Here is a 27,547-nt window from a genome sequence, read left to right on the forward strand (position 1 = left end):
TCTTTAAATGTCCCCATCTAATCCTAGAATAACATATTACTTTATTTTTTATTTTCAATCCCTTTATCTTAAAGTTCAAAACTAATAATGAATGTTGGGTACATAAATTTTTACTCATATTAACTTTACAATTTTTGCAATCTAAATGATTTAATTTCTTATAAGAAAATAATCAATTTGAGTTTTAATATATCCATTTTTATAAGTGATGAGATGCTCATCTCTTTTTTTAAATAAGATATTAACAATTAAAAAATATAAGCTAAATAAAAATATGATATGATCTTACCACATTTATTTGTTATTCCAAATTCATGACCACCATGAATAATTTTAAAATCATCTACCTCTCTACCAACATACTCATTTAAATCTCCTATAATATTTTTTTTTCAAGAGGTATCTTTTGTATTTATTCTTCTAATTCATTCTAAAATTTTAATTTTAAACCTATATTCAAACCTACTTAAGGGCATAAGCATTTATAATTTGGACATGTTGGTAGAGAGACAGATGATTTTTGTTTTAGCACTTCTCCGAGTAGATCTTGGATCAGTATTGCCACAATCTCACACAGTATGATTTGTGTGGTATCATGTCACTACTACAAAAAAATGTCTCTTGCAGGGGAAGCATCACATGTCCAAGGTTTTTACTTCATAACATACATTCCAGTTAGAAAAAATTAAAAATAAGAGACTAACTAACCATAACCAAAATGTAAAAGATACACCCATCCACGAAAGAATTATGAATGAAGCTCAAAGTAAATAGAGTTCAATGTGGATGCACTAAAAAACAAGTTGATCTATGTTGAGTAAGTTCATTGCTCTAACATAACATGGAGTTGTTCGTATGAGTTGTTCCTCTAGAATAATGAAAGTTCAAATGAGGTTACTAAACCTAGTTGAACTGCCAAGGCACACCAAGAGAAGCGTAAATTAGTGTTCTAAAAAAAATTTCTTTTTCAAAAAACTCAAAGTGATAATTTTAAAATAAATTTTCTCAAGCGGAAGCAAATAATAAAACAACAAAATATTTTTTTTATCTTGTAGAACAATGAACGGAAACATATTTTTCTTTTTTTAAAGTTTCATTTTTTTTTTGCTCACAAAAATTAAATCCAAAACAATAAAAATACTTTCAATCCAGATTTGCAAGAATATAACGTGCAAAAGATTAAAAATACATAATTAAAATGCAAAAAGTAAAAGAAATAAGCACACCAGAAAATTTATAATAGTTCGGTAAAAACTTGGCCTACGTCACCTCCCCGGAGTCCTCTCCGAGTATTACACTAATCTTTTAGTGATTCTCTTTTAGCTCCCATAGCAAGGCGAAGAAACCCTTACAAAATCACTTTCATCTTTCCACAATGCGGCGAAAAAGCAAAAAGATTTTTCACCCTCCTAGTGAGGCAGTGAACTTAAATCCCTTTCACCAACATGGTGCGGTGAAGTAGCCAGATCCTTTGACACCACGAGCCTCTTCCCAGAATTTCCCTTAAGCAAAACAAAGACTCTTAGAGGAAGAAGGTGATGTTCACAAAGCAACCGTGTGTAAAACCTCTCTCACACACTCCCTTGATGTCACAAGGCGTTTCTCTCTCAAAACCTCGTCTCTCTCTCCCAAGAACATAGCTCTCTCTTTAAACCCTAACTTACAGAAAAGTTCTAAGAAAAAATCGCAAAAGACTCTCTTAAATGAATTAAGAGATATTTAAATACAAGGCTCCTAAAAACACTAATTTTTCAATTCAAACGTTTATGCTCGTGCAGTATGATTAGTTCAAAAACATCTATATGTTAGGTATGATGAATAAACCCCAATACGATCAGTTCAAGAATCTTAAACTAATTATACCATACAAATTATTGATCATATAGTACGATTAGTATATTTACTAAAGTTCATCCAGGACGATCTCTAGGATGATCAACAATCGTCTCTGTCGATCGTCCAGTATGATTAATCGTACTATACAAATAGTTCAATTCTCTCAAGGTTCATCCAGGACAATCGTTGTGATGATAAAAAATTGACTTTGTTGATCGTCTAGTACGATTATGATCAAACTGTAAGATCGAATTAATTAATTAAACCTTAACTTGATTGACTAATTACAACGATTAATTTAGGCATAATTTCAAATATCGTACAATATAAACATGTTCATACAATAAGATTAGTTCAAAAATTAAAATTCAAAATACTTGTCTAAATCTGATTGACGGCTTGGGGCTCGAATTTAAACTGATTGTTCAATACGATTTAGTTTGTAATGTATGATTAGTTCAACTTTTTTTAATCTCTCATTTATCCATTTTAATCTATTTTTATTAACAGATCATACTATACGACCAAAATTGTACGGTATGAACTTCAAAAAATTTAAACTTATAAGTTTCACTTAGTCATGTGCATGTGCATGATTACTAAGCTAACATACACCTTTTACAGAACAATTGACTCAAGAAATATAGAAATCAAATCTATTGTACCCATTTTCTTGAGTCTTGATCATTTGTTGATACATGATGTAGGATGTACCTGAAATGTTAGCGCATGCAAGAGAAATATGTAATAATAATACTAGGAGAAATAAAGTAAAATTCAATAATGTTTGTTATCATCAAAATTATAAGCTCGGGATCCTAGATTGTGATAATCTCCACTATTTTATAATAACATTATTGGTTGAATTTTTAAGTTTATTTTATTTTCTCCTAATCTCCCTCTTACTAATTAATTTCTTTTAAAAAAAGCAGAATTTTTTTATTTTTTTTAATATTAAGAATAACAAGGCACAAACAAACACAAGAACAATCTAAAAAAACTGAACTAAATCAAACAGCAGGTACAACCAACAGACATCATACTCTCCCTTTCGACATCACCAAAAAGGAGAATAAACTAACCGAGAAAAACAATAAACAACACAAAATACAGCACTAAAGAAAGCTACAACACATCACATTGATAAAAGTAGGAAGGTTCCTAATCAGGTCGTGGCGATGGTAGCTGAAAGTACGGGTGAATGGTAGAAAATTGGTCGTATCTTCAGGTAGTCAAATATCTCAACCATCATGTCGTAGAGTTGGGACTAGTATTCAGGAGCTGGTGCTGGAAAATCTCCCCCTTCCTCATCGAACTCGTGCTCTTCCTATAAGGGCTCGTCCCCTCGGTGTCTACGAAAGAGAACGTGGAAAGAACTATCAGTACAGTAAATTAGGAATATGAACGTCGGTTCAGGATACGTGAGCTAGTATTTCATGTTTAAGACAAAGGTAACAAGGTGTCCTAGAGCTAGATTTTACCTATGCTGGGCTCCTTGTCGCCTAGTGGAGGAAAGAATTTTGAAAATATCAAATAATCATATTGGCAGCGTCAAACTCAATGCCAGAGATGATCCAGTAAATGACAAGTAATAGTAGTGGGGTGATTTTGATTCAATCTCTAGTCTTAGGTAAAACGGAGGTTGGAAAGACATGTTGGATGATACATGTATTCTAATTGAGCGTATGAGCAAGTGACTAGTATTGATTCAAAGGGATATTTCTGAGGGTAAGATTTACATAAGTCCAGTCATAATCACCCCTAGTTAATAAAATATGTGGCTTGACTTATATGTTAGAAAGGCGAAAAATTTCAGAAAGGTCATGAGAGGTGATATCTACAGGACGCCTACAGACATAGGACTGCATGGTGGTATGCTCGACATTGATTCTCAAACTCGCAAAAGTTCATAGAGAAGTTTAGAATTGAAAGAAAAATTCATAGTTAGAATAAATTGAATGGTCGTGTTAACAACACCACCTGTAACAGGCCAAACTTTAACTATCAAGATATTATTTGTTTTGATTTAAGGGTCTCATGATGTTGTCTTGTTAGTGTAACTTCCCAAGAGGTCACCCATACAAGAATTTATTCGGGATGAGCATGCTTATAAAGTTTTTTAATGAAATTTCAATGATTATACCAAAAGGTGCCTCGATCATTAAGAGTTTAGCTTCCTATAACATAAGGGGTCATAATCTCCCGTAATTAACAAACTATATGGCTTGACTAATACGTTAGAAAGGCGTAAACTTTCAGCAAGGTCATGAGAGCTGATATCTACAAGCCGCCTACAGACATAGGACTGCATGGTGGTATACTCGACATTCATTCTCAAACTAGCAAAAATTCATAGAGAAGTTCAGAATTGAAGGAAAAACTCATAGTTAGAATAAATTGAAGGATCGTGTTAACAGTAGCACCTGTAACAAGCCAAACTTTTGACTATCAAGATATTATTTGCTTTGGTTTAAGAGTTTCACGAGGTTGTCCTGTTAGTGTAACTTCCCAAGAGGTCACCCATCCAAAGATTTATTCTGGACGAGCATGCTTAGGGAGTTTCTAAATAAAATTTCAACCATTACACCAAAAGGCGCATCGATCTTTAAGAGTTTAGCTTCCTTTAACTTAAGGGGTCATAATCTCCCCTAGTTAATAAACTATGTGTCTTCACTCATACATTAGAAAGGCGTAAAATTTCAACAAGGTCATGAGAGGTGATATTTACAAGATGCCTACAGACATAGGACTGCATGGTGGTATACTCGACATTGATTCTCAAACTCGCAAAAATTCATAGAGAAGTTTAGAATTGAAAGAAAAAACTCATAGTTAGAATAAATTGAAGGGTCGTGTTAACAGCACCAGCTGTAATAGGCCAAACTTTTAACTATCAAGATATTGCTTGTTTGGTTTAAGGGTCTCATGATATTGTCCTGTTAGTGTAACTTGGTCACCAATCCAAGGATTTATCTGGGATGAGTATGCTTATGAAATTTCTTAATGAAATTCCAACCATTACACCAAAAGGCCCCTCGATCTTTAAGAGTTTAGCTTAAGGGGTTTTACAGCACTTCCCTGTCTGTTATTTCTCCTCTCACTTTCATCGTGTCATTTAGAGTGAATCTCACCACTAAGTTCAATCTAATACAGCTCTTCCTCCTCTACTAAGGCCTTACTCCTACCTACCTCCTCAGCTTCCTTGTCATCATAGACGGTGAGAATCTGAAGAGTGGTCCTTACACATGTGCACTAGTGTATACCTCTCATCGTATATGAAACACAGTCTCTTCACCCTCTTCTTATATAGCTCCTTCTCAGTGAGCTTCTCAAAGCATCCCTGATTCCACCTCTTACAGCTTCTCCTTTGGGGTCTCTCGAAGGATACTCGGTGTTGGTCCCTTGGATGCTAAAAATGTGGTGGTCATCTTATACGAGCCACCTGAGCTGCTACCGCTAGGCCCTCTCTCCAAGTGATTATGTTCCTTCACTAATTGGGCTAACTCCATAGCCTCCACAAATCACGATGCCTCATCACAATAACTACCACCTGTATCTTTGGTATGAGCCATTTCATAAAGGGCCCCTCCAATACAGTCTCAGAATGATGATCCAGGCCGCTAGCAAGGTACTCAAACCTCTCATGGTACTCCACCACAGATCGTTCTGCTCATAGAAGTCCTATCCCCTGCTGGTTTGGAAACGTTCCAACAAGTTGTCCTTGAACTCCCTCCAGCTCCATATGGGCCGCCTCATGTCTATTTATTAATATCATGTCAATGTCTTCCCCTTCAAATATAGGTCAGCTATCGTCGGTCTATCCTCCTTCGTTAACACATTGATTGTGAAATACCTCTCCGCCTTATAGATCCACGCATGTGCATTCTCTACCTCAAATATAGGCATCTTTAGTTTCTCACCCTCAGATCTCCTCCATTCCCCTGATTCCTCCATAACTTCTCGCCAAGTGGGTGATCCCCCCAAGTGTCCCGATCATCCCTTCCACGCTCATACACAAACCCCTAGTCAAAATACCCCTCTTTTTAAAAATCAACACCTTTCCAATCATAATCAGTCCCCCTTCTTTAAAATTCATCATACCTTTGTTCATACCCAACTTCCTCATGCCTCTTCCCATACCTTCTACCTATCGCCTCCCTATGAATAGGTTCTAGAGGTCTTCTCTCTTCTCCCTCAAAGATCTCCACATCATGATCATCCCTGCAGGTGCTGGAATTTGCATTTTCTCCTATCGACGCTATTGCCTCTGATGCCGACGGTTGGTTGTGAAGATCCAACACCTTCACCATGTCCTCTAGATTGGAGATCTTTTCCTCCATTGATGAAATTTTTCCTCAACCACCGCTTTGATTTGGCTCACTTTTCCTTCAAGACATTTTTCTAAGGCATCAACTTTCATTGCCGCCATAGGTACCTGAATCTTGGCCAAATAGAAAAAAAGAGTAAATTTGGCCTTCAAACCGCAGAAATCAACAATACGGAGGGAAAATTGTAATAAAAATCAGGTAAGTCCTATATTTCAGCCCAGGATACCGCTTTGGTGCCAATTTGATAAGAAGTGGATGCATAATTTGTGAAACTCTATGGATGAAATCAGATTTCAGCAAACCAGAAATTGGAAAAAACTGAGAAAGAACTCACAAGAACACCTTTTTTATTGAAATAGTTATGAAAGAAAGACAATATATAATTGGATCTTCAACTGAAGAGGAAGACCCGGCTCTCCCAAATTCCTAGCTAGCGGCTAGAGCCCACTTAACCTAAGAACAATCCAAATTCAGCAAACAAAATATAACCCTAACCCTAGAAAAACAACATACTTATAGCATACAATAATTTCTCAAATCCCCAAACAACCCTCCTATCTTTTCGTCCAAGCCACCCCCCCCATCCCCCACCCCCCCCCCCCCCCCCCCATTCAAAATTGCCCTTGCACCCCACCCCAAGGGACGGACAATCAGCCTGGGAGGCTCTGTTTTGCCTGGTATACACTATGGCCGATCCAGGGTGGACCGGCCCAATAGCGAGCAGTCCAGAGGGACTAGTCTATCATATCCAGTACCTTTTGCAAGTGGTTTTGAAGCAATCCCCAACCTCCAAACCACCAATATAGTAATCTCAAGATCAGAGTGGCTTTTTTTTTCAATCTCCCAATCGGAAAAAAAAAATTTTGCATGCATAATCTCAGCCCCAAACTAAAGCCTTAAATTGAACAAATTAATAGTCTTAAAATAAGAGTCATGAAGTAGCATTTGTAGTTGTGGTACAAACATCTTCCGTGATATGAAAAGGAACAATGAAACAACCTCAAAGATGCATATTTAATTGCAGGTAAGAAATGAACAGAGGCATAAAGAAAATAGAATGCACCGAAAAGAAATTACCATCAGATCTTCTGTTGGTTCTCCTTTAAGGAAAAGGGGATCATCCAAGATATCGTGAATGCTCCTAATCTTTTCCTTGATGCTTTCTGATTCCTTCTCATCCTCTTCAACCTCATCTCCAAAAGATAATACATTTAGCTTCCTATGAATATGAGTTCCATGAGAGTGTGGTGCATGAGGCAAAACCGTGCAATTATTTTCTTAGTTCCATCTACATTATGAAACTAGCGTCTGAATAATACTCACTTAATAGCTTTTTGTTTTTGCTCTTTTTGATCATTATCAGACTTTGCTGAAGAAAAAAGCCTTTCAGGCACCTGCCTTGGGACTATATCATCAAAAGGATTCCAAACCACCTAACAAGATAGATATATTGTACTCAAATAAACTCAAGTGTCATAACATAAAAGCTGTCAAAAGAAACATAAGATAAAGATCCAAGAACATGAGAGAAAAAGGGAAAAAATACATATTTCATTACAATGCAAGTTTCAAGATAAAGGATCAAAGAAGAGTTTAGCCAATGTCTCTCTGAATTGTTAAGCAAAAAATAAGCTGTTGAATTAATAACTAATTGTGTAAAAGACTTCCCAACATGACGCCAACTCCATTATTAACTAACAATTTCCATTATGAGACAGCTGTGGCTAGAGAAAAGGAAAGAAAAAATAAAGGAAAATAGGCAATAGAATTACAAGCCTTTTAAAAGCATGAAGGCATTAGTTCACAAAAAATCTGGATATGAAATGCGGAAGAGCTAGGTTTTCCACTAGCCACAAAATGTTTTAAGAAAGGTGATCAATTTATTATCCACCAACCTCAACAGAAAGGATTTTTGGAGCGGGATGAATTGGCCTATCATCTTTATCAGTTTCAACATCACCCAACCTAAGAAAATTATAAATGGAATCTCCAGTAACCTACAAAGATTGAAGTAAGTTCCAACAATAATTCCACAAAATAATAACAAATTTAAATCATACCTTTCCGAAAATAGTGTTTTTACGATCAAGCCAATCACATCTGTCCAATGTCATAAAAAATTGGCTTCCATTAGAATGAGGTGAACCGGCATTAGCACATGCCACCAAACCCCTATGGTTAAATCTTAAGCGTGAATGGAACTCATCAGCAAAGGTACCTCCGTAGATGCTTTCACCTCCTAATGAGTTAAATAAACATAACAATAATATAAAAACGAAAAACATATAATATTTGAACTCACCATAAAAATAGACTCTGCACACAGCATGCATGTCAAAAAGAAAAACAATATATGAAAGTGAATGAAGAATAAGGAAAAAAGCGTAATGTTTCCTTATTAGCTGAAAGAAGTAACAAAAGTAGAAGAAGAACCAGAAAATAACACTCAAAACCTTAAGAAAATAATTACAAATGAAAACAAATGAATAAAATCATCACAACAAAATACCATTTGACTTAAATTGTGAACAATTTGTTTGACTATAAATAAATAAATAAAGGAAATTACAATTATTGCGAACATAAGATTAGAAAGGTGCTTTCTTGATGCACTATTCGTCTAAGACGAGGTACTCCAAGGATTTGAACCTTTGTTATGAGGCTTTTCCCTTAACGAGGTACTCAATGAGCCATCGAGCAGGCTGGAGGCATAAGGCCATGCAGATTGGGGCAATGGCCAAGGAGGAAGAAGAGAATGTCTGCAAGGCACTACACGAGAAGCTTTAGGGCTCACCATCCTCTAGTTGCTCTACCGATGTCATCCCTCTCCAAGGGTTGGTCACACTGGAGGAAGTAGCCTGGTGAGTGACAGTCCTGAAAAAGATCATGAACCTCCATGGTGTGGAGGGCGACATTGGCAGCTCATGCAGGGGTGCAAATTCAACAGCAGTGGCTGACTTAAAGGATGACATTGATAGGAAATACTTCAGTTCGCAATTAATCCAAGAGAAAATACTTGAGTTCACAAACAACCCTAGCGATAATTGGTAAAAATAGCAAGAATAATGCAAAAAACGGGATGAAATCAATCCAAAATGATAGATTGTAATAATGGAATCAAAGCCAAGCTAACACAAAGCAAGATACAATTGATCCTCAATTCGAGAGTAGAATTGTTCTCTCCCAATCTCTCGACAAGAACTCTAGAGCCCAAGACGCCAATGAAAGAGCCCAAGACGCCAATGAAACTTCAAAAGAAACAAATCAAAGCATAACCTAACCCTAAAACGTCTCCTCCTATTTAATACATAAACTTTCTAAATCAAAACTCCCTCCAAAGCCCTAGCCGCCCCCTTCTTTCTCCTTTTAGATTCAATTTGAATAGTGAGACCAACTATAGTGGGCAGCATAGAGGGGAGGAGGCGGTATTAACCCGCCTCCTATAGACAAAAACCGGCTGTGGGTGGGCCGGTTCAAGAGTTACGGCCATTTCAAGAGGAACCGGCCTAACAATACCGCCCTCCCAAAGAATCACCTTGTCCTCAAGGTGAAAACAAGAAAGCTGATGTTTCACCCCTCGTATGGCTCTCACGTGGCATCGTAGTCAGGAAGATTGCTGCAGTTAATCAGCACTTCCATAATTCCATCTTCTTTCTGGAGAACCTCCATCAACTCTAAGGATTCCAGAATCACCTGTAAATCCTCAAGAAGTGTCACCGGTAACTCCGAGCTGGTTGTATAATCTCCAATGGCCCTTCTCAATTGAGATACATGGAAAACCAGATGTATAGTCGCCGTTGGTGGTATTTTCAGCCGATATGCTACCGCTCCAATCGTCTTCAATACTTCATAAGGCCTAAAGTACCTTGGAGCAAACTTCTCATTCCTCTAGTTGGCGACTGTCTTCGGCCTGTATGGTCGGAGCTTCAAGAACACCCTCTCCCCTACTTCGAACTAGATGTCCTTCCTATGCCCATAGCTTGTTTCTTCATAATATATTGAGCTCTTAGTAGATGTCTCTTTAACACCTCTAATACTCTGTCCCTCTCCTCCAAGTACTCCACAGTAGAAATTAGAGTACAGCTACTCCTAAAGTGCATCAAGTGAGGAGGATCCCTTCCGTACAACACCTTGAATGGGGTCATCTGAAAAGCAGAATAATAAGAGGTGTTGTACTAGTACTCGGCCCATGATAGCCACTTGGCCCATAGCCTGGGTGTCTCCAACACAAAGCATCTCAGCTAGATCTCCAAGCTCCCGTTGACCTCTTTTGTTTGGCCATCCGTCTGTGGGTGATAAGCCGTGCTTCTCTTTAGAACTGTCACCTGTAATCTGAACAACTCCTTCCAAAAATGATTGAGGAACATCTTATCTCTATCTGATACAATAGCCACTAGCACTCCATGCAATATAATCATCTCTTTGATGAAAGCTGAAACACTATCACCGCGGTGTATGGATGTTGGAGGGGAATGAAATGAGCATACTTGCTTAATCTGTCCACCACCACCATGATCACCATGAAACCTTCTAAACGGGGCAGCCCATCTATGAAGTCCATGGAAATCTCCTCCCTTACTCGTCCCGGTAAAGCCAACAATTGTAGTAGTTCTCCTGGCGACATAGCTAGGTATTTGTTCTTTTGATATACCTCACATCTAGACACCATCCCCTCCACATCTCTGTGCATCCCCTTCTAGTATAGCTCCGAGGCTAACCTTCTTTATGTCTTTTACACAGTTGAATGGCCCCCAAAAGCGCTTTCAAAAAACTTCTAGAATAAGTTTGGAATGTGGATTGAGGTCCAGAGCATCACAAACCTCCCCTGATACAGCATTCTGCCCCCCACCAATGAGTACCCTGGGTGGCTACCCCCTTACCTCAGTAAATCTGTCATAATCTTTCCCAACTCCTCATCCCTAACGCTCTCCTCCCTAATGGCCTCCCAATTCAGTATCAAAGGAACCGATATTGCCACTATCTGTAGCTCCCCCATACATCTGGATAAGGCAACGGCTTCCTTATTCTCCACTCCTAGCCTATACTGGAGTTTGAAATCATGCCCCAACAATTTGGAAAGCCATCTCTGATACTCCTCAATCACCATCCACTGCTCCAACAAGTACTTAAAGCTTTTTTGGTCAGTTCTGGCAATGAAATGCCTACCTAACAGGTAGGATCGCCACTTCTTGATGGCTAAGACGATGGTCATCAACTCCCTCTCATAGACTTATTTCAGCCTGGCTCCGACAGTCATCACCTAGCTGAAGTAGGCAATGGGTTGACGATTCTGCATGAGTATTGGCCCTAGTCTATATCCTGAAGCATCTATCTCCACTATGAAGGCCTGGATGAAGTTTGGTAAAGCTAAGACTGGTACAGTAGCCATAGCCTTCTTTAGTCTCTCAAATATTGTTGTGGTCGCCTCTCCCCATAAGAACACATCTTTCTTCAGCTGCTCTATCAGTGATCATGTGATAGTGTTGTACCCTTTTCCAAACCTCCTGTAATATCCCGTTAGTCCAAAGTATCCTATCAACTCCTTCAGATTCTTAGGTAAGGGTCACCTCAACATAGCCTCAATCTTTGACTGATCGTTGCGACCCCTTCTTTGGACACAATATAACCCAAATACTCTACAATTGTCTAGGTAAAATAGCACTTCTTCAGGTTGGCTCTCAGCTGATGTTCCTATAGGATTACCAAGATCATCTTCAAGTGCTCCAGATGCTCCTCAGTTTTGTTGTACACCAGTATGTCATAAGAAAACACCATAACAAAATTCTGGAGGTAATGCTAGAACACACTGTTTATCAGCGACTAGAAAGTAGCAGCGGTGTTGGTAAGCCCAAACGGCATTACCAGAAACTCATAATGCCCCTCGTGTGTCATGAAAGTTTTCTTTGAGATATCTACCTCCCTCATTTGGATCTGATGGTATCCAAACTTCAAATCAAGTTTGGAGAATATCACAGTTTCATACAGTTCATCCAAGAGCTCATCAATCACAGCAATAGGGAACTTATCTAGCATTGTTCCCTTGTTCAAAGCTCTGTAGTCCAAACAAAACTGTCAACTCCCATCCTTCTTCTTGAGTAGTAGGACTGGACTAGAGAAAGAACTCACACTCAGCCTGATGATCCCAGCCTCCAGAATCTCACGGATCAACTTCTCAATCTCATCCTTCTAAAATTGAGGATATTGGTAGGGCCTGACGCTGATGGGTGACACTCTTTCCCTCAAGGCGATGGCATGCTCCTGCTCCCTCGGTGGGGCAAATCCCTGTGGTGGCTGAAACACCTCTTAGAATTATTGAATCAACTGCTGTATGGAGAGGGGTATGTCACCTCCCTCCTCCAATCGAGCTCCCTCCAAACAGTGCAGCTCCATCAAATATTCTCCACCCACCTCACCTCCTCTATGGTCCTTATTAAAGACTTGAGAGATACTCCAGTACTTGTCAGCCCTGCATCATCTTGAATCACAGTTTTCTTCTCCTTACCACTAGTTCCATTCTCAGGGTTCCCTAATTGACCTTGGTATCTCCCGAGGTCTGTAGCAACTTCATCCCCAGGATGACATCAATACTCCCCAACTCAAAGGGAAGAAAATCCTCCCTCACCTGTATCCCTGAATGGTCAACACCACTCCCCTACAAACTACTCTACCCATTTCCACCTTTCTCGTGCACATCATCACCCCATAGCTAAGGGTGCCAATTCGGGTCAATGGGTCGGGTTCGGGTCAAGCCCGAAATTGACCCAACGCTATTTGACACGACCCGAACCTGACCAATTTTTGCAAACGGATCAAAAACTGCAAGCCGGACACGACCCGCCGGGTTGACACAACCCGACACGAAAACAGCTGAGGTTGTGGACATAGGCGACAAGATGGACGGCGGCGTGTGAAGGCGAGAATCGCGAGGCCGAGGCAGACGACAGCCAGGTTGAGAAGCTGCCTCGTGCGACCTGGACGAGGAGGTGAGGCGCTACCGCGTTGCCTCTTGCAAGTGTGACCGTGTGCTGCATGGTCCACCATGGACCTGAAGGCGTCTAGGCCGAGGCGTCGTGCCCGCGTGCCACGTGCAGAGATGGCTGGGCGTGACCGCATCTGCGTGAGAATCGCGAGAGACGGTGAGGTGCTATTGCGGGCTTGTGGCATAGGCTTATGGACCCGGACCCAGGTCAATTTAGAGTTTCCAGGTCAACCCAAATCCGACCTGTTTTTTCAAACGGGTTAAAAAACTAAACCCGAACCCGACCCGTTTTACAAACGGGTTAACCTGAACCTAGATTTTTCTGGGTCAGGTCTAGGTCGGGTTTCGGGACGTGTCAATTTTTGACACCTCTACCCATAGCCTCCTGTATCCACTAATTTCACCACCAGTAGATCAAGAATTTGGGTGGAGATGAAATTTTGGGTTGCCCCACTATTTATCAACACTACCACCTCTCTATCAGCTATCTCTCCCTTCACTTTCATAGTGTGATTCAGGGTGAATCCCACCACTAAGTTGTGGGCTCCAAAAATTCGGCACCAGCTTCCGCCCGCTTGTTTTCTTTTTTAAGGGGGAGTTTTAACGGATTTAAGTTCCGAGTTAAATTTTCGGAAGGCATATGGGTTTATAGATAAGACACTACCCAGAGATTTAGCCCTCATTTTACGAGGACTTTATGATCTGAGTTCTGGTTTTCTATAGGCGCAAGCCCTATAGTTAATTACCCCTCCCGATAATGAGAGAGAACTTTCGATTAAAGCTAGTCGTCAATGAATACGTCGCATCCGTAGATACGTGATATTTGGCAAATGATAGCAGCATGGGTTTGGATGTTGGAAGTTCAAGGTTTAATATTTAAAATAAAAATTCTCACCATCTCGCACTTAAAGCGGATGGTGGGGAAATGAATGATGGACCCGATCAAGATCATATGGTTCCGTCATCCCAGACCATCGTGATCCCTAGTCTACTTAGTTATAGGAGGTAGTCGACCCAACCTAATAGAAGGATCCTAGTCGGCAGCCATGGGTTGCGTCGTCCAAGGGGACCTTGTAGACCTGGGGTGAATAATTATCTAAGGGACAAATTTGAATTCATCTTAGCTAACAAAGGGCTTTGTGCCCTATAGATTATATCTTATTTATTCATATCTCAAGGATTTGATGCCACTAACAAATGTATTGACTCTAGAAAAAACCGTTATCTCGTGGTGCCATTTGACGGCAAAATCACTCAGTTCAGAGGGCTCTGGGTCATAATCGTTTATCATGCGGTGTCATTTGGTGGCAAAACCGCCGGTCAGAGGACATGTACCACGTCCTTACTAGCATGAGATTATTTGAGAATGGATCCTAGCAATATTTTTTACTAGGCATTAGCTCTATGTGAGCTGAAGTAAATTTTAATTTGTCCACCCGGCAAACTATTGCGAAGGGTGGATGGGTTTTGCTTTAAGCTCTTGAATGGTTAAATTTTGATTTTAAATATTTGAATTTGATATTTTGTGGAGTTTTGGATTTTCGTAGGTATTTGAGTGGAGCTTTGAATGTTGGAATAACCCCTCCGGTTGAGATCTATGTTCAACACGATCATCATCAGGGTGACTTTAAAGGCATTTATATTTTCATAGGAATTTGAATTTTGTGAAAGTTTGAAAGCATTTCAAATTATTTGTGAACTCCTCCAATTGAGATAAACATTCAACATGGCCATCATCGGGGTAACTGGGGTCATTTTAAAATACTTTGCATTTTGTGAGAATTTGGAGGCATTTGAAAAGATTGGAGTTAGCCCCTCCAGTTGAGATTTCCATTCAACACGGCTATCATCGAGGTGACTTTAAAGTCATTTCCATTTGTGAATTGAACCCTGTTGACTCTATCGAACTGTCGACAGAGGATCGGGTTCATAGGCTTTATAATTTTGTTATTAGATTTTCTTTGTTGGAGGCCTTGAAGGCCTTATATGAACGTATAAAACAGATATTTCGTTCGACACCCAGACCGTATATTTGTTTGATAGTTCGAACCGTATCGACTATTATCTATTCATATAGAAGGATCCGGCTCGAACTACGTTCATTTATTGACCCGCGCAGCATCCTTAAACGTTACGTGTGTACCCTTAACACGCTCGTTAGGGCCCATGCGGGTTTTATGATTACACTTACCCTTTTTTGTGTACCTATGTGTATACAAATTATGGTGCATGTGCAAAAGTATTTTTGAAATTTTTGACACCACATAGTTATACTAGCGACCATTATTTGAATGCAGAAACACTCCATTTGAAAGCTTATATACGTCTTCTGTTAGCTTGTAAGGATGTGGATCCGGTGGTGTGGCATCGTACTAGGGTCATTTGCCCGCTGCATACAGGTAGTCTATCGTGCACTACTTGTTGATTCTTGCAGGTGGATTGTAATGCACTAACGAATCTCCTACTTTTGCAAAAGCTCATAAGAACTTTACATACTAGAGAGATTTCCTACATTGACTCGTAGAAGTTCGCACCTGTCATCTATCTCTACCTACATATTGATTGTGAGCACATTTATGCAATTATTGCATGTTAATCACCATGGCTTACTGAGGTTTGGTATATTTGCTTGTGCCTCTTCTAATCCTTGTAACAATTGTTGCTTGTATCTTCAAGATACTACAAGCTTCCACCAGTGTTTGCAAGTGGATGTATTTTTTTTTTGTATTTTGTCATTGAATGCAGGGCGTCGTTGCATTTATTACATATTCTTTATATTTCATTGAATGCATCAAATCGTCGTGTTCATTGTACACTAGTCTCCCTCATTTGCAAGGGCTCAATACACTTGCTTACATGTTGACTTGTATGGCTATGAGAAAGCCATACTTCCACTTGAACTTGTTTGTGAATTACTTGGAATTATACGAATGATGTGGGTTCATTAATCTTCGTTTCCGTTTAAAGTCATCCACGAACATTCACAGGTTTCTTGTAGTAACTGTTATATGCGTAGTAGGTTCATATTCTTGCTTGTAGGTGTATTATCCATATGCTTCAAATCGATTGGACTTCATTGCCAATTCAAGTGCACTGAAGATTCATCTTTCATGAGTCCTTTGCTTGTTCATTCACTAATTCTTATTTGAATGCATTGAATCATTGTTTGCCATTTATACTTCCAAATTCATCATGCATTTTAGAGTTCCAAGATCTGCTTCCATGATAATTCATTTGAGTCCACGTTCTTGTTAGTCATTCAATTCATGCTCTCCATTGATCACTTCATATTCATATTCAAATCCTTCAAGTTTCCTGCGTCATTTTCAGACTTGAGTTCTTTGTAAAATTGTTCAATCCCAAGCTCCCTATAGTCCATACAAGTTCGAGTTCCAGTTTATTGTCACTTGCTTTCACTCATTTAAATTTAGGTCCAAGTATGGTTTGATGTGTCACATTCCAGTCCAAATGCAAGTAGTCTTGTTCAGTTCAAGCTCATTTTAATCAAGTTTGATTTAAGCGTTTTGTTGATTTATTTGAATTTGAGTTTAATGCATTTTATGTTCCAATTCATTCAATTTAAAGTCCACTATCGTTCAATTAGCAAGTTCAAGTCCCCTTAATCTGTCCAAGTCTTCTACATCTTCAAGTTGAATTTCGGCAACCTCTCAGCGTCTGCCCCATTTAGAGGAAACTATAGGAAACTAAGTCTTCCCACCACGCTAAGAAAAGCGTGTATGGTAGATGTCCTCGAACACCGTGACCGTATTTTCTTCACCCCCCACCACGCTAAGAAAAGCGTGTATGGGTCTTCTATAGCACCTGTTTGAAAAGGCAATTATTTTCCCGTGAGCGGGTACTTATGAATATCTCCTCCCTCTCTCTCTCTCTCTCTCTCTCTCTCTCTCTCTCTCTCTCTCTCTCTCTCTCTCTGGACGGATAAAGAGGAAAGTTGGATATAAAGGAGAAGAGATCGGCACAGGGAGGTTTGCTTGTGATTGGGTTTCGACTTGAGAATTATAGGGAGTCGGGGTCTTGAATGTTGCTTGGGTTCGAGAGGTCAGAGTTAGGCCGGCGGGTTCAAGGAATGGCGGTGGAGAGCAGGAGGTAAAGATCATATGGAGGAGTTACAGCAAGGAGTCGGAGGTGTTTTGGCGTCGACTCTGGAGGATTCCGGCAAGGTAGGTCGATGGAGCTCAGGCCGTGGGTAGAGATTGGTTGGAGAGGAATGGGGAGGTCGGAATTTGTCGCACAGTAGGATCATGGTTTTTACGAATAGGAGATCGAGGAGATGAGGCATCGGATGGCTTGCGGGAAGAAAAACCATAGTAGCGAAGAGAGCTTTGGGTTCATTTTAACGACCCAAAGGAGGGCAGGGGTCACACACGCAGGTATGGGCTTCTGACTTGGGCGCCATTTGCAAACTGGGGACGTGATTTCGATAGAGATACAGGAAAGGCCTTAGACAAGTAATCATTTTAATGCATTTTGTTCATTGCATGCTACAACAAAGGTCAACATGAGTTTAGGGAGACTTCTGCCACATCCAAATGCAACTTCTCTTGTTCCTTCATCTCTAACTAGCTCCCACCTCCCCCTTCAGCTTCCTCGTCATCACAGACGATGAGAAAGTAAAGAGTTCGGTTCTTACACATATGCCCTGGCATGTACTTTTTATCACATCTAAAACACAACTCATTCGCCCTATTCTCTTGTATCTCCATCTCCATCAGCCTTTTGAAACTTCCCCCATTTCCCCCTCCATCTCTCTCCTTGGGCACTTCCTTCAGACTCCCTTCAGACTCCCTGGTGCTAGCCCCTTGGGAGCTAAGAAGGTGGTGGTCATCTTGTACGATCCCCTCGAGTTGCTCCCCTTAGCTCCTCTCTCCAACTGCTTCTGATCCTCCACCAACTAGGCTAGCTCCATGGCCTCCCAAGCGTCTCTTGGCCTGATCACCCTAATCACTGCCCGTATCTTTGGTTTAAGCCCTTTCATAAAGTTCCCTTCCAACACTATCTCAGAGAGCCGCTCTAATCTACTAGCCAAGTACTCGAACCTGTCACGGTAATCTGTTACGGTCATCTCCTGTGTCAAGGCAAAGAATTACTCATAGTAGTCTCCTCCCCTACTAGTTCAGAATCATTACATTAAGCACTCTTTGACCTCCCTCCAACTCCTGATGGGTTCGCTCATGTCACACCATTGGCACCATGCCAGTGCCTTCCCCTCCAAACACAATCCAGCAGCTCTGAACTTCTCTTCCTCTGCGAAATATCATTTTACCTTGTAGATCCAACCATGGCCATCCTCGCTCTCAAAGATGGTCATCTTCAGCTTCCTAACCTTCGGGTTACCCCCGTTGCCCCTGAATCCTCCATATCATCCCATCCTGCGAAGAGGAGGTGCTCCCCAGTTGTCACGATCTTTCCTCTGGCAATCATACCCAAGCCCTTCTTCAAATTCCTCTCTTCTTCTTTCAAATTCAGAACCTCTGCAGTAGAAATCCTCCCTTTTCACAAAATCAGCAGCCCTTCTTTCGAAACTAGCGCTCATCTCCTCTCTAGAAAGTGATTCTAGAGGAGGCATCCCATCTTCACCCTCCAAGATCTCCACTTCACAATTTTCCCATCCCCTAAACATGTTAGGGTTTCCACCTCTTCCATGGTCGCTGATGGTTTCTCTTGCTTCCGCTATCGCCGGATTGGTCTTCACTTCTAGCAATTTCTTCAATATCTCTTCCATTACGACGAACTTTTCTTCCATCCTTTCATTATTGGATTAAATATGCTTTTGAAAATTAAAAAAAAATTCCTTCCAAATCTAATTTTAGTTGCTCATTTTCTCATTTCAAAAACATCAACCTTCTACCCGACCATAACTCTTCCCAATATTTATGAGAAGATCTTCTTCAGGATGAAATTTCTCCACTGAAATTTCAGGATTTCAGCAACCGATGGTTCCAAGACAAAGGTCGGATACCAATTTGATAGGAAATAATTAAGTTCGCAAGTAATCCAAGAGGAAATACTTGAGTTCACAAGCAACCTAGCGATAACTGGTAAAAATAGTGAGAATAATGCAAAAATCTTGATGAAATCAATCCAAAATGATAGATTGTAATAATGGAATCAAAGCAAAGAAAACGCAAAGCAAGATACAATTGATCCTCAATTCAAGAGGATCGTTCTTTCCCAATCTCTAAAAAAGAGTCTAGAGCCCAAGATGCCAAGGAAACTTCAAGAGAAACAAATGAAAGCATAACCTAACCCTAAAACACCTCCTATTTAATAAGTAAACTTTCTAAATCAAAACTCCCTCCAAAGCCCTAGCCACCTCCTCCTTTCTCCATTTAGATTCAATTTGAATAGTGAGACCCACTATTTGGGCAGCAAAGAGGGGAAAAGGCGGTATTAACCCGCCTCCTATAGACAAAAATCGGCCCTGGGTAGGCCGGTTCAGGAGTTGGGGCTGAACCGGCCTAACAGACATCGCATTGAAGGTGGAGCTGAGGACAACTTACAACCAAGCAAGGCTATGTGGATTTAAAGCTGGAAAGAGGTTTGTTTTAGACTACTTTGAAAGACTGGGTGTACAATCACCACAGATGGCGAGTAAACCAATAATTAGGGCTTTTCGTTGCAGCGAGTAGTATCACACTTCTTATTTATAATATAATGTAATGTGTGTCGACTGTATGTAAAGTGTTTATTATTAATTAACTTTTATGTTTGTGTGCCTTTACTGCCTTTTATTTTTATACTCTTTATTCGTCTAACTATTGTGAGTACTTCGATTCAGTTGCAATGGCGAGAGCATCAAGGCATGAGTGACAAGTGGAATACTTGAAATTTTTTTTGGAATTTTGAGTTTTGTGCAGTTGAGGCAAGCAAGTGTTTCCTGCTATATGGCGAGTTAGGACTCCTATGTGGCGAGTTAGTTATTCTGCTTTGGACGACAAATTGCCTTGATTGGGCGATTTTAGTGTGGAAATGTAGACTAAGCGAGTAATGTTAGGGCAAGTAAAGTTTAGGCCACCATGCGTGTTACAGTGGACAACAACAAGTTGGTGAGGCGAGTGGGAGCTTCCAAATCTTCTGGAAATATGAAAAGAGATGGTGGAGATCAATTCATTTAATGCAGACATGACTGATGCTTTGAAATCCATGCATCTCCCCATCTATAAATACCCTATGATAGAGTCCACGCAGGCATGATGCTCATTATTTATTCCTCTGATACCCTTTTACCCTCTGCGTGAGTATTCACATTTCATTATGGCCACTCTCCAGAAGTACGCTACCACATTCATGAATGATGCCAATCTCCAGCAGACACGCATGTCCATGTAGCATGCCAACTTATTCTACTTCACATGCTACTTAACCAATGCCAACTTGACAATGCAAGCCTTGGGGAAGACAACCACCTGAGCACCATCTATGAGAACGAGTTGTGCATCCCTTACAACCAATTTTCTTTTGCGCTACAGCTTCCCATCTACCACAAGTTCAAGGAGGTGCTCAGTTCTACGAAGTCGTCGCGACGCAATTCCTATCGAACTCTATGACGATGGTGACCTCATCATCACATTCCTATGTGAGTTGAAGTTGAAGTGGACACTGAACCTCATCTATCATGTCTTCAAAGTGAAGGAATTCAGGGATTGAGTGCGTGCAATTATCAACGATGTTGATGAAGATGACCAGGCTAGAGAACAATGTTTGAGATGGAAAGGCGAAATTCATCTTCATTTATAGCTTGGTTACCTAGTCGATGCCAATAGCACCAATCCCCTTCCCTATTAGCAAGAAAATTGTGCCCGCGTAAATTGAGGAGGAGAGGGTGATGAGGGAAATCAACGAGAAATCACTAATCACTATGCAACACCTTGGCTACTACAATGTATATAAGAATATATATTGTGAGTGGTTATTTTTTGTTATTTCTTACGATCTTTCTAAGTTGTTGACTCCCCCTAACTGGTTCTCTCTTATGTGTAGAGGGGATTCCAGGGTGCAAGTATCCAATGGACCTTTCGGTCCTTAAATTTTTTGGTGAGCTTGCCAAGGAGGGAGGCAAGAAGGCAGCGCCTAGCGTGGACCTACCGAGGGAGCCGAGGAAGAGAGGGGGCCACCCTCAAGAAGATAAAAATTGAAGCAAGGGCGACCAATTTCACCAAGGCACCGGCTCTGAAGAAATTGGACACCGAGGCGGCAATGTCCACTCACCACAAGGTGCTGAACTCGAAAACAGCGATGGTGCTGAATGACAAAGGCCACCCCACTATAACGAGGAAGCGACGATTATAGTGGTCGCTAATGATTCGAAGGCATCACCTTCTATAAACAGAGTCATCATCGATGAGGAGGCGACCACAAAGCATGCCAATGAGGTGAGGACCTCTATGGTGTTGGCGATGCTCCTTGGCAAAGGAAAGGGAGTCGTTGAATGGCTGGCAAAGGAAGTAAGTAGTGGCAAGAAATAGGTAGAAGAAAAAGAAGAGAGTCACCATACTATTCTCCTTCAAAGAAAGATTGAGCCTCAGAATAAGCTGGAGGGCACCTTGCCATGCGGAACTTCTATGACTAAGGTCATGTGGTCTACTCCAAGGACGTCAAAGACTATCTGATGTTCCTCCCAACTACAATATAGGGTTCTCTGTGATGAATGCCATGGCGCAATCATGGAAGTCGACCTTCTTCCTTGTTCTCCACGACCAACAAACTCTCATGAAGGCGAGCTACTTGGAGAAGAAGAATTAGGCGGTTCAGAAGTAATTAGGGCGGACCACAAAGCTCACTGCATTACACAAGGTGGATAAACTGCAAGCCATCCTAGCCAAGACAAAGGAGAGTTTTTCCTGAAGCAATCTTGTATCTCACAATTGGTTTAAGGCTTTAGCACCGCTAAGTAAGATCTTCTAGGTGGCTGAAGTATTTTTCCTAGCATCAGCACACATTATATCCCTACCATATCTAGCAGATAAAGATTTGTTGAGGAGAGAATCAGGATTATTGAGGATGTAAATAGCATATTAAGTACTAATTTGGACTCTTGTACTCTAAAAAATTTATGGATATTTTCAATTTATCTCGTTCTTCATTTAACTCATACAATGGTCATGTGTTTAGATAAAACGTAGTGTGATATATAACCTCGACGAAGGAATGCAAGAACAATCAGGAGTATTGAGATATAATGATGGCATGCCTAGATATAGGATGTTTGAATATTCTCGGTTTTATGGAGATAATAAAATTATAGGAGGTCAGCATATATCTTTTTCATCCTATTTAGATAGAATGTTGGCATGCCTAGATATAGGATGTTTGAATATTCTAGGTTCTATGGAGATATTAAAATTATAGGAGGCTAGCATATATCTTTTTCATCCCTACGAGCTCGACATAGATCTAGGAATGCATATGCTTTGATCCACATCTAAAATTAAGAATATCATTAGGAAAAATAAGATATTTACATGCATCAATCAAAAATATTTTATTAAAAATGTATCAATTATTTTACTTATTTTATTGCGTGGTCGGAACTCAAAAATATCATTTTTATTTCAATAGAATAAATTATACAATTAGAATAAACAGTAGTAGTTTTCTTGCAAGCATAACACTTTCTCGTGAGTTCAACACTCTACTTCATTACTTTATTACTTGATTCAGCATGTATACTTGCATATATTTAAGTAAGCTTTAATTACATATCAAAGAAAACCTAATCATATTTAAATCTTGAATGTCACATCTAGCTAAGCTCATATAGAATCAATCTCGATAATCTACACAAGCCCCACCACATCATGGAGCCATTTCATATTCAAGATTTCTCTGAGCTGGTGGAGCGAGCTAGATTAGTGAAGAATGATCAGACGGCTACAAAGAAGAAATGGGATGCGAGTAGGAAAAGATTTGGAGGGGAGCAATCAAGGAGTGGAGTCGATGGAAAGAGACAGGATTAGTGGTAGTGGGTATCTATAAAGGAGAGTCCTGCAGCTTCTATAAGTTCAGGTGAATAGGTATCTGTTGGCAACATCATAGTATGTGGCTACTGTGGTAGAAGGCACTCATGTAGGTGTTATAAGTATACAGGTCAGTGTTTTCATAATGGCCAGTCTGATCAAAAGGTAGCTCGGTGCCCCCAAAATGTACCGGAAGGTAGACCCGATGTAGCAGGCAGTCAGTGGCAACCATCAACAGTCACTCCATCTAGAGTTGTCAGTGAGGGATTAACAGAGCATCGTGGGATCCAATTCAGTGGGAGACTTTCAAGAATGTAGTAGGAGTCTACATCAATTAGTAGTGCCACTCCAGTTCAGGTCAAAGTTTATAGTCTGACTTAGTAGGAGGAAAAGGAGGCACCATAAGTGGTGTATGGCCTATGTTTTTGAGCGGCCCTATAGTATTCTTTTTTTATTCTGGTGCCAATCATTCTTTTATATCTAAGATTATTCTAGATGATTTAAGTTTACCCCTTATTATGTGATGTCTTGAGTTATTTGTTATGTTATCGATGGGAGATTTGATGTTTGAAAATAAGGTCTGTTTGTGTGAGCTTGAAATTTTTTGTATTAAATTAGCTCGGCACTGATTATATTATCCCTGAAAGAATTCAATATTATAGTTGGAATAGATTGATTGAGCACATATCAGACTCAAATTGATTGTAGCAAGAAGAGGGTGAGTCTATGCGTAAATGGGGAAGTGTTCTGTTTTCTGGGTATTCAAATTGTTTTGACTTCTCTGATTTCTATACTCCATGTGGACAAGGCATAGAGAAAAGAAGACCCTATATTCTTAGATTATGTAAGAGACTTTGGCAAACCTGTTAAGAGCATTGACAGTGTTGTTGTAGTGAAGGATTTTCTTGTCTTTCCCAAGGAGTTATTTGAGTTACCCCCAAAGAGAGAAGTATAGTCAATATTGAAATATTGTCAGGTACAACTCCAATAGCAAATACTCCCTATAGAATGGCAGCAAGAGAGTTACAAGAATTGTTAGATAAAAGATTCATCAAGCCAAGTGGGTTGCTGTGGGGAGCTTCTATATTATTTGGGAAGAAAAATGATAGATCTTTAAGAATGTACATTGATTGTCAGGAGTTGAATAAGATAACGATGAAGAACAAATATTCAATGTCCATGATAGATGATTTGTTTGACCAATTGGAAGATGCAATTGTGTTCTCTAAGATTAATCTGATATCGAATTATCACTAGTTGAGTGTGAAGGATTAAGATGTAGCAATGACAACATTCAATACCAAGTATGGGCAGCATGAATTTCTGGTGATGTCATTTGGTATGACAAATGCTCTGTCAACATTTATGGATTTGATGCATATGATGTCAGAGAGTATCTGGATCAATTTATTATTATATTCATCGATAATATCTTGGTGTATTCCAAATCTGATGAGGAGCATGCAGTACATCTGAGATTTGCCTTAACAGTGTTGAGGCAGTACATATTGCATGATAAGTTTTTAAAATGTGAGTTCTGGTTTACTTCTGTAATATTTCCATGCATGTGATGAGTAAAGAAGAAATTATTGTATATCCCAAGAAGGTGCAAGCTATGGGAGACTGAGTGAGGCCGACATTAGTGACTGGGGTTCGCAATTTTCTGGATATGGAAGAATATTATAGGAAGTTTGTTAGAGGCCTTTCAAAGATTTCTATTACTCTAATGAGATTGACACAGAAGGCTGTGTCATTTAATTGGACATTAGAATGTGAGAAAAGTTTCTTGAGATTGAAAGTGTTTGGTGTTAGCTCCTATATTGATCATTATATCAGGTACCGAAGGGTTTTAGGTATATAGTGATGCTTCTTTGAAAAGCCTAGAATGTGTGTTACAACAGAATGAAAATTTGGTGGCTTATGCTTCTAGGCACTTAGAGCTACATGAGAAGAATTATACGACTCATAATTTGGAGCTAGCAACTATTATTTTTGAATTGAAATTTTGGCGGCATTATCCGTACGGTGTTTGATGTGGAATTTTTACTGATCATCGAAGTTTGAAATATATTTTTATGCAGTAGAAGTTGAACTTGAGGAAGAGGAGATGGTTGGAGGTGATCAAGGATTATGATTTAGATATTATTTATCAACCAAATCAAACAACTGTGGTTGCTAATGCCCTGAGCAAAAAGTTAGTAGTAGTAGTAACCAGTTTAATTACTTCTGAGTAGACTTTGATTAGAGAGATGAAAAGGCTGGAATTAGTGGTATCTTCATCGATTATATCAGTTGGACTTACCTCTCAAATGATAGTCCAGACTGCACTACAAGATAAAATTAAAGAAACTCAGAAAGCATATGAAGGGATATTTGAAATTGGTAGATCAGATTCAGCCTGGGACGAGGTTTGAGCTGCAAGTAGATGAATAAGCTATAATTTTCTATGGTAAGAGATTGTAGGTTCCAAATAGTGATAATCAAAAGAGAGATACTACATGAAGTCCACTATGCTAGATACATTATTCATCCGGATAGCAACAAGATGTATTATGAAATGAAGTGCATGTTCTGGTGACCTGGGTTGATACAAGAAGTAACAGAGCTTGTTGCAAATCTGTTTTCATGAATTATGATTTTGATGATAGCAAACACTCTTGTTTTTCTACGACTGTCTTGCCTACTAACATTTAAGGTCCACAAGATCAGACGGCAATTGGAACCAGCTCAAGATTGGGTAGACTAAGTCCGAGACACTTTGTACACTTTTCCTTTTCTTGAGTCTATTGTAAAAGATGTGGGTCATAATGCTAAGTAACCTTGCACACACACACCTTGGGAGAATTTCTGACTGTTTCTTAGAGTTTACTGTTTTTGGTAAGATAGGCCGGGCCGATATTTATATCAGCCAGGACGATCGGTTCAAAAATAGAAACCCTAATCAGGGCATCATGGTTAAGGCAATCGTCATTAAGCAGATCGGCCTGGATGATATTGTATTGGCCGGGACAATAGGCTCAAATCAGAAAGAATCAACCGTCATGATCTATTTAGGTATTCTTTATTTTAGGACATCGTCCAGGACGATATCCTATCGGCCAGGACGATATCCTATCGGCCTGGACGATATCCTATCGGCCTGGAAGATGCAGCATAATTATGTCTAAATTAATCTGGTAATTAAGGAAAGCAATTAAGGCTTATTTCACGATCACATCGGCCAGGTCGATCGTAGGATCGGCCGGGACGATGGTGTGGACGATTGACATCGGCCTACTTCTATTCAGGGCGATGTTCAAGACGATTTTCCTCGGATTTGAACTAATCGGCCAGGACGATATTCTATCGTCCTGGACGATGTGACCAAAATTACTCTAATCGTCCCAAACCGACCGGGCTGATTGAGCGAAATATTCGCTGATCGGCCATGCCGATACCCTATTGGCCTGGACGATAAAGTCAGTTTATATAAAATAAGAGCTATTCTGAAACTCTTCTATTTAAGATCTCTTGCTCTACCTTATGTTAGAGAATTTTTGTATCCTCAAACGGATTGCATATTTTATAATCGGGCACGTCATAAGAATACGATATATTACCCCGGAGGGTAAAAATATCATTTCCTTATGGGCTCAATAATAAAATTTACAATTATTTAACAGAGATTCCCCCACTCAATGTTTGGTTGAGTGGGGTTTATTTATTTCTGGGGTACAGACATCCCATAAGGGCAAGCCCCTATGGTTAATTGCATCCCAAGTTTGATTTGAGAAAACTTTTGATTAAACTAGTGGTTTTCTTTCTTTTGAAGTCATTTAAATGTTGGCTAAAGTTTGTTTTCTTTTGTTTTAAAATCCGTGAAATTCTTGCTTAAAGGTTTTGACCCTTAGGAATTTCAAGGAAGAGGTTTGATCAACTTAGAATCAGATTTTTGGAGTGAAGTCCAAGAGAAGGTGAAGTAGGGGCACTTGATTCTGAGATGAAACTCAGAGGTGCCCAAACTATCCTATGTTAGGCTTTACATTTTAGCAACCTAATTTTGGTTTAAGTTGATATTTTATTAGAAGATTGGGGCTTACATCCCAACAACACTTGTTGGAGGAATTGCCCGAAAGTTGAGGGCTTATAGGGTGATTTGGAATCAACCCATGCCTCGGACCCTAAGACTAAGGTGAGGACTACCGATAGGTAGTGCCTCGAACCTAGATCTAACGAGTGCAAAGAGGGACTTACAAGCTACACCTCACAAGAGGCATAACCCGCCCGACCTCTGGATTTATTGTCCCGCCTGGAAGGGACTACCAGCTAAACTCCCCCTAATCGCTTTTAAAACCATGTTATTCGGTCTCAATGCAAATGTAGAGTGGTGGGGTTGTTTTTATTTAGAAGGTAGGTCTTATAGCTTGGCTTTGAGGCCAAGATGCCTT

At 39.9% G+C, this 27,547-nt stretch overlaps 1 protein-coding gene across 5 annotated transcripts in view; it reads right to left on the bottom strand.

Annotated features, from left to right (window-relative positions):
• The window catches only part of LOC110107360 (peptidyl-prolyl cis-trans isomerase CYP57), an 84,081-nt gene that overhangs the window by 46,973 nt on the left and 9,561 nt on the right, over positions 1 to 27,547 (bottom strand). For all 5 annotated transcript variants that reach the window (XR_003701262.1, XR_002304360.2, XR_002304362.2 and 2 more), the window contains exons 2-5: positions 8,225 to 8,403; positions 8,060 to 8,161; positions 7,488 to 7,597; positions 7,242 to 7,383 (exon numbers count right to left, since the gene is read on the bottom strand). Coding sequence is in view for 1 of the 5 variants with exons in the window: in XM_020837602.2 (XP_020693261.1) it covers positions 7,242 to 7,383; positions 7,488 to 7,597; positions 8,060 to 8,161; positions 8,225 to 8,403 (533 nt within the window). In the remaining 4 variants the exon portion in view is untranslated. The remainder of the gene's footprint in view (positions 1 to 7,241; positions 7,384 to 7,487; positions 7,598 to 8,059; positions 8,162 to 8,224; positions 8,404 to 27,547) is intronic.

Source organism: Dendrobium catenatum, unplaced genomic scaffold (genome assembly GCF_001605985.2).
Source record: "Dendrobium catenatum unplaced genomic scaffold, ASM160598v2 fragScaff_scaffold_718, whole genome shotgun sequence".
NCBI lineage: Eukaryota > Viridiplantae > Streptophyta > Magnoliopsida > Asparagales > Orchidaceae > Dendrobium > Dendrobium catenatum.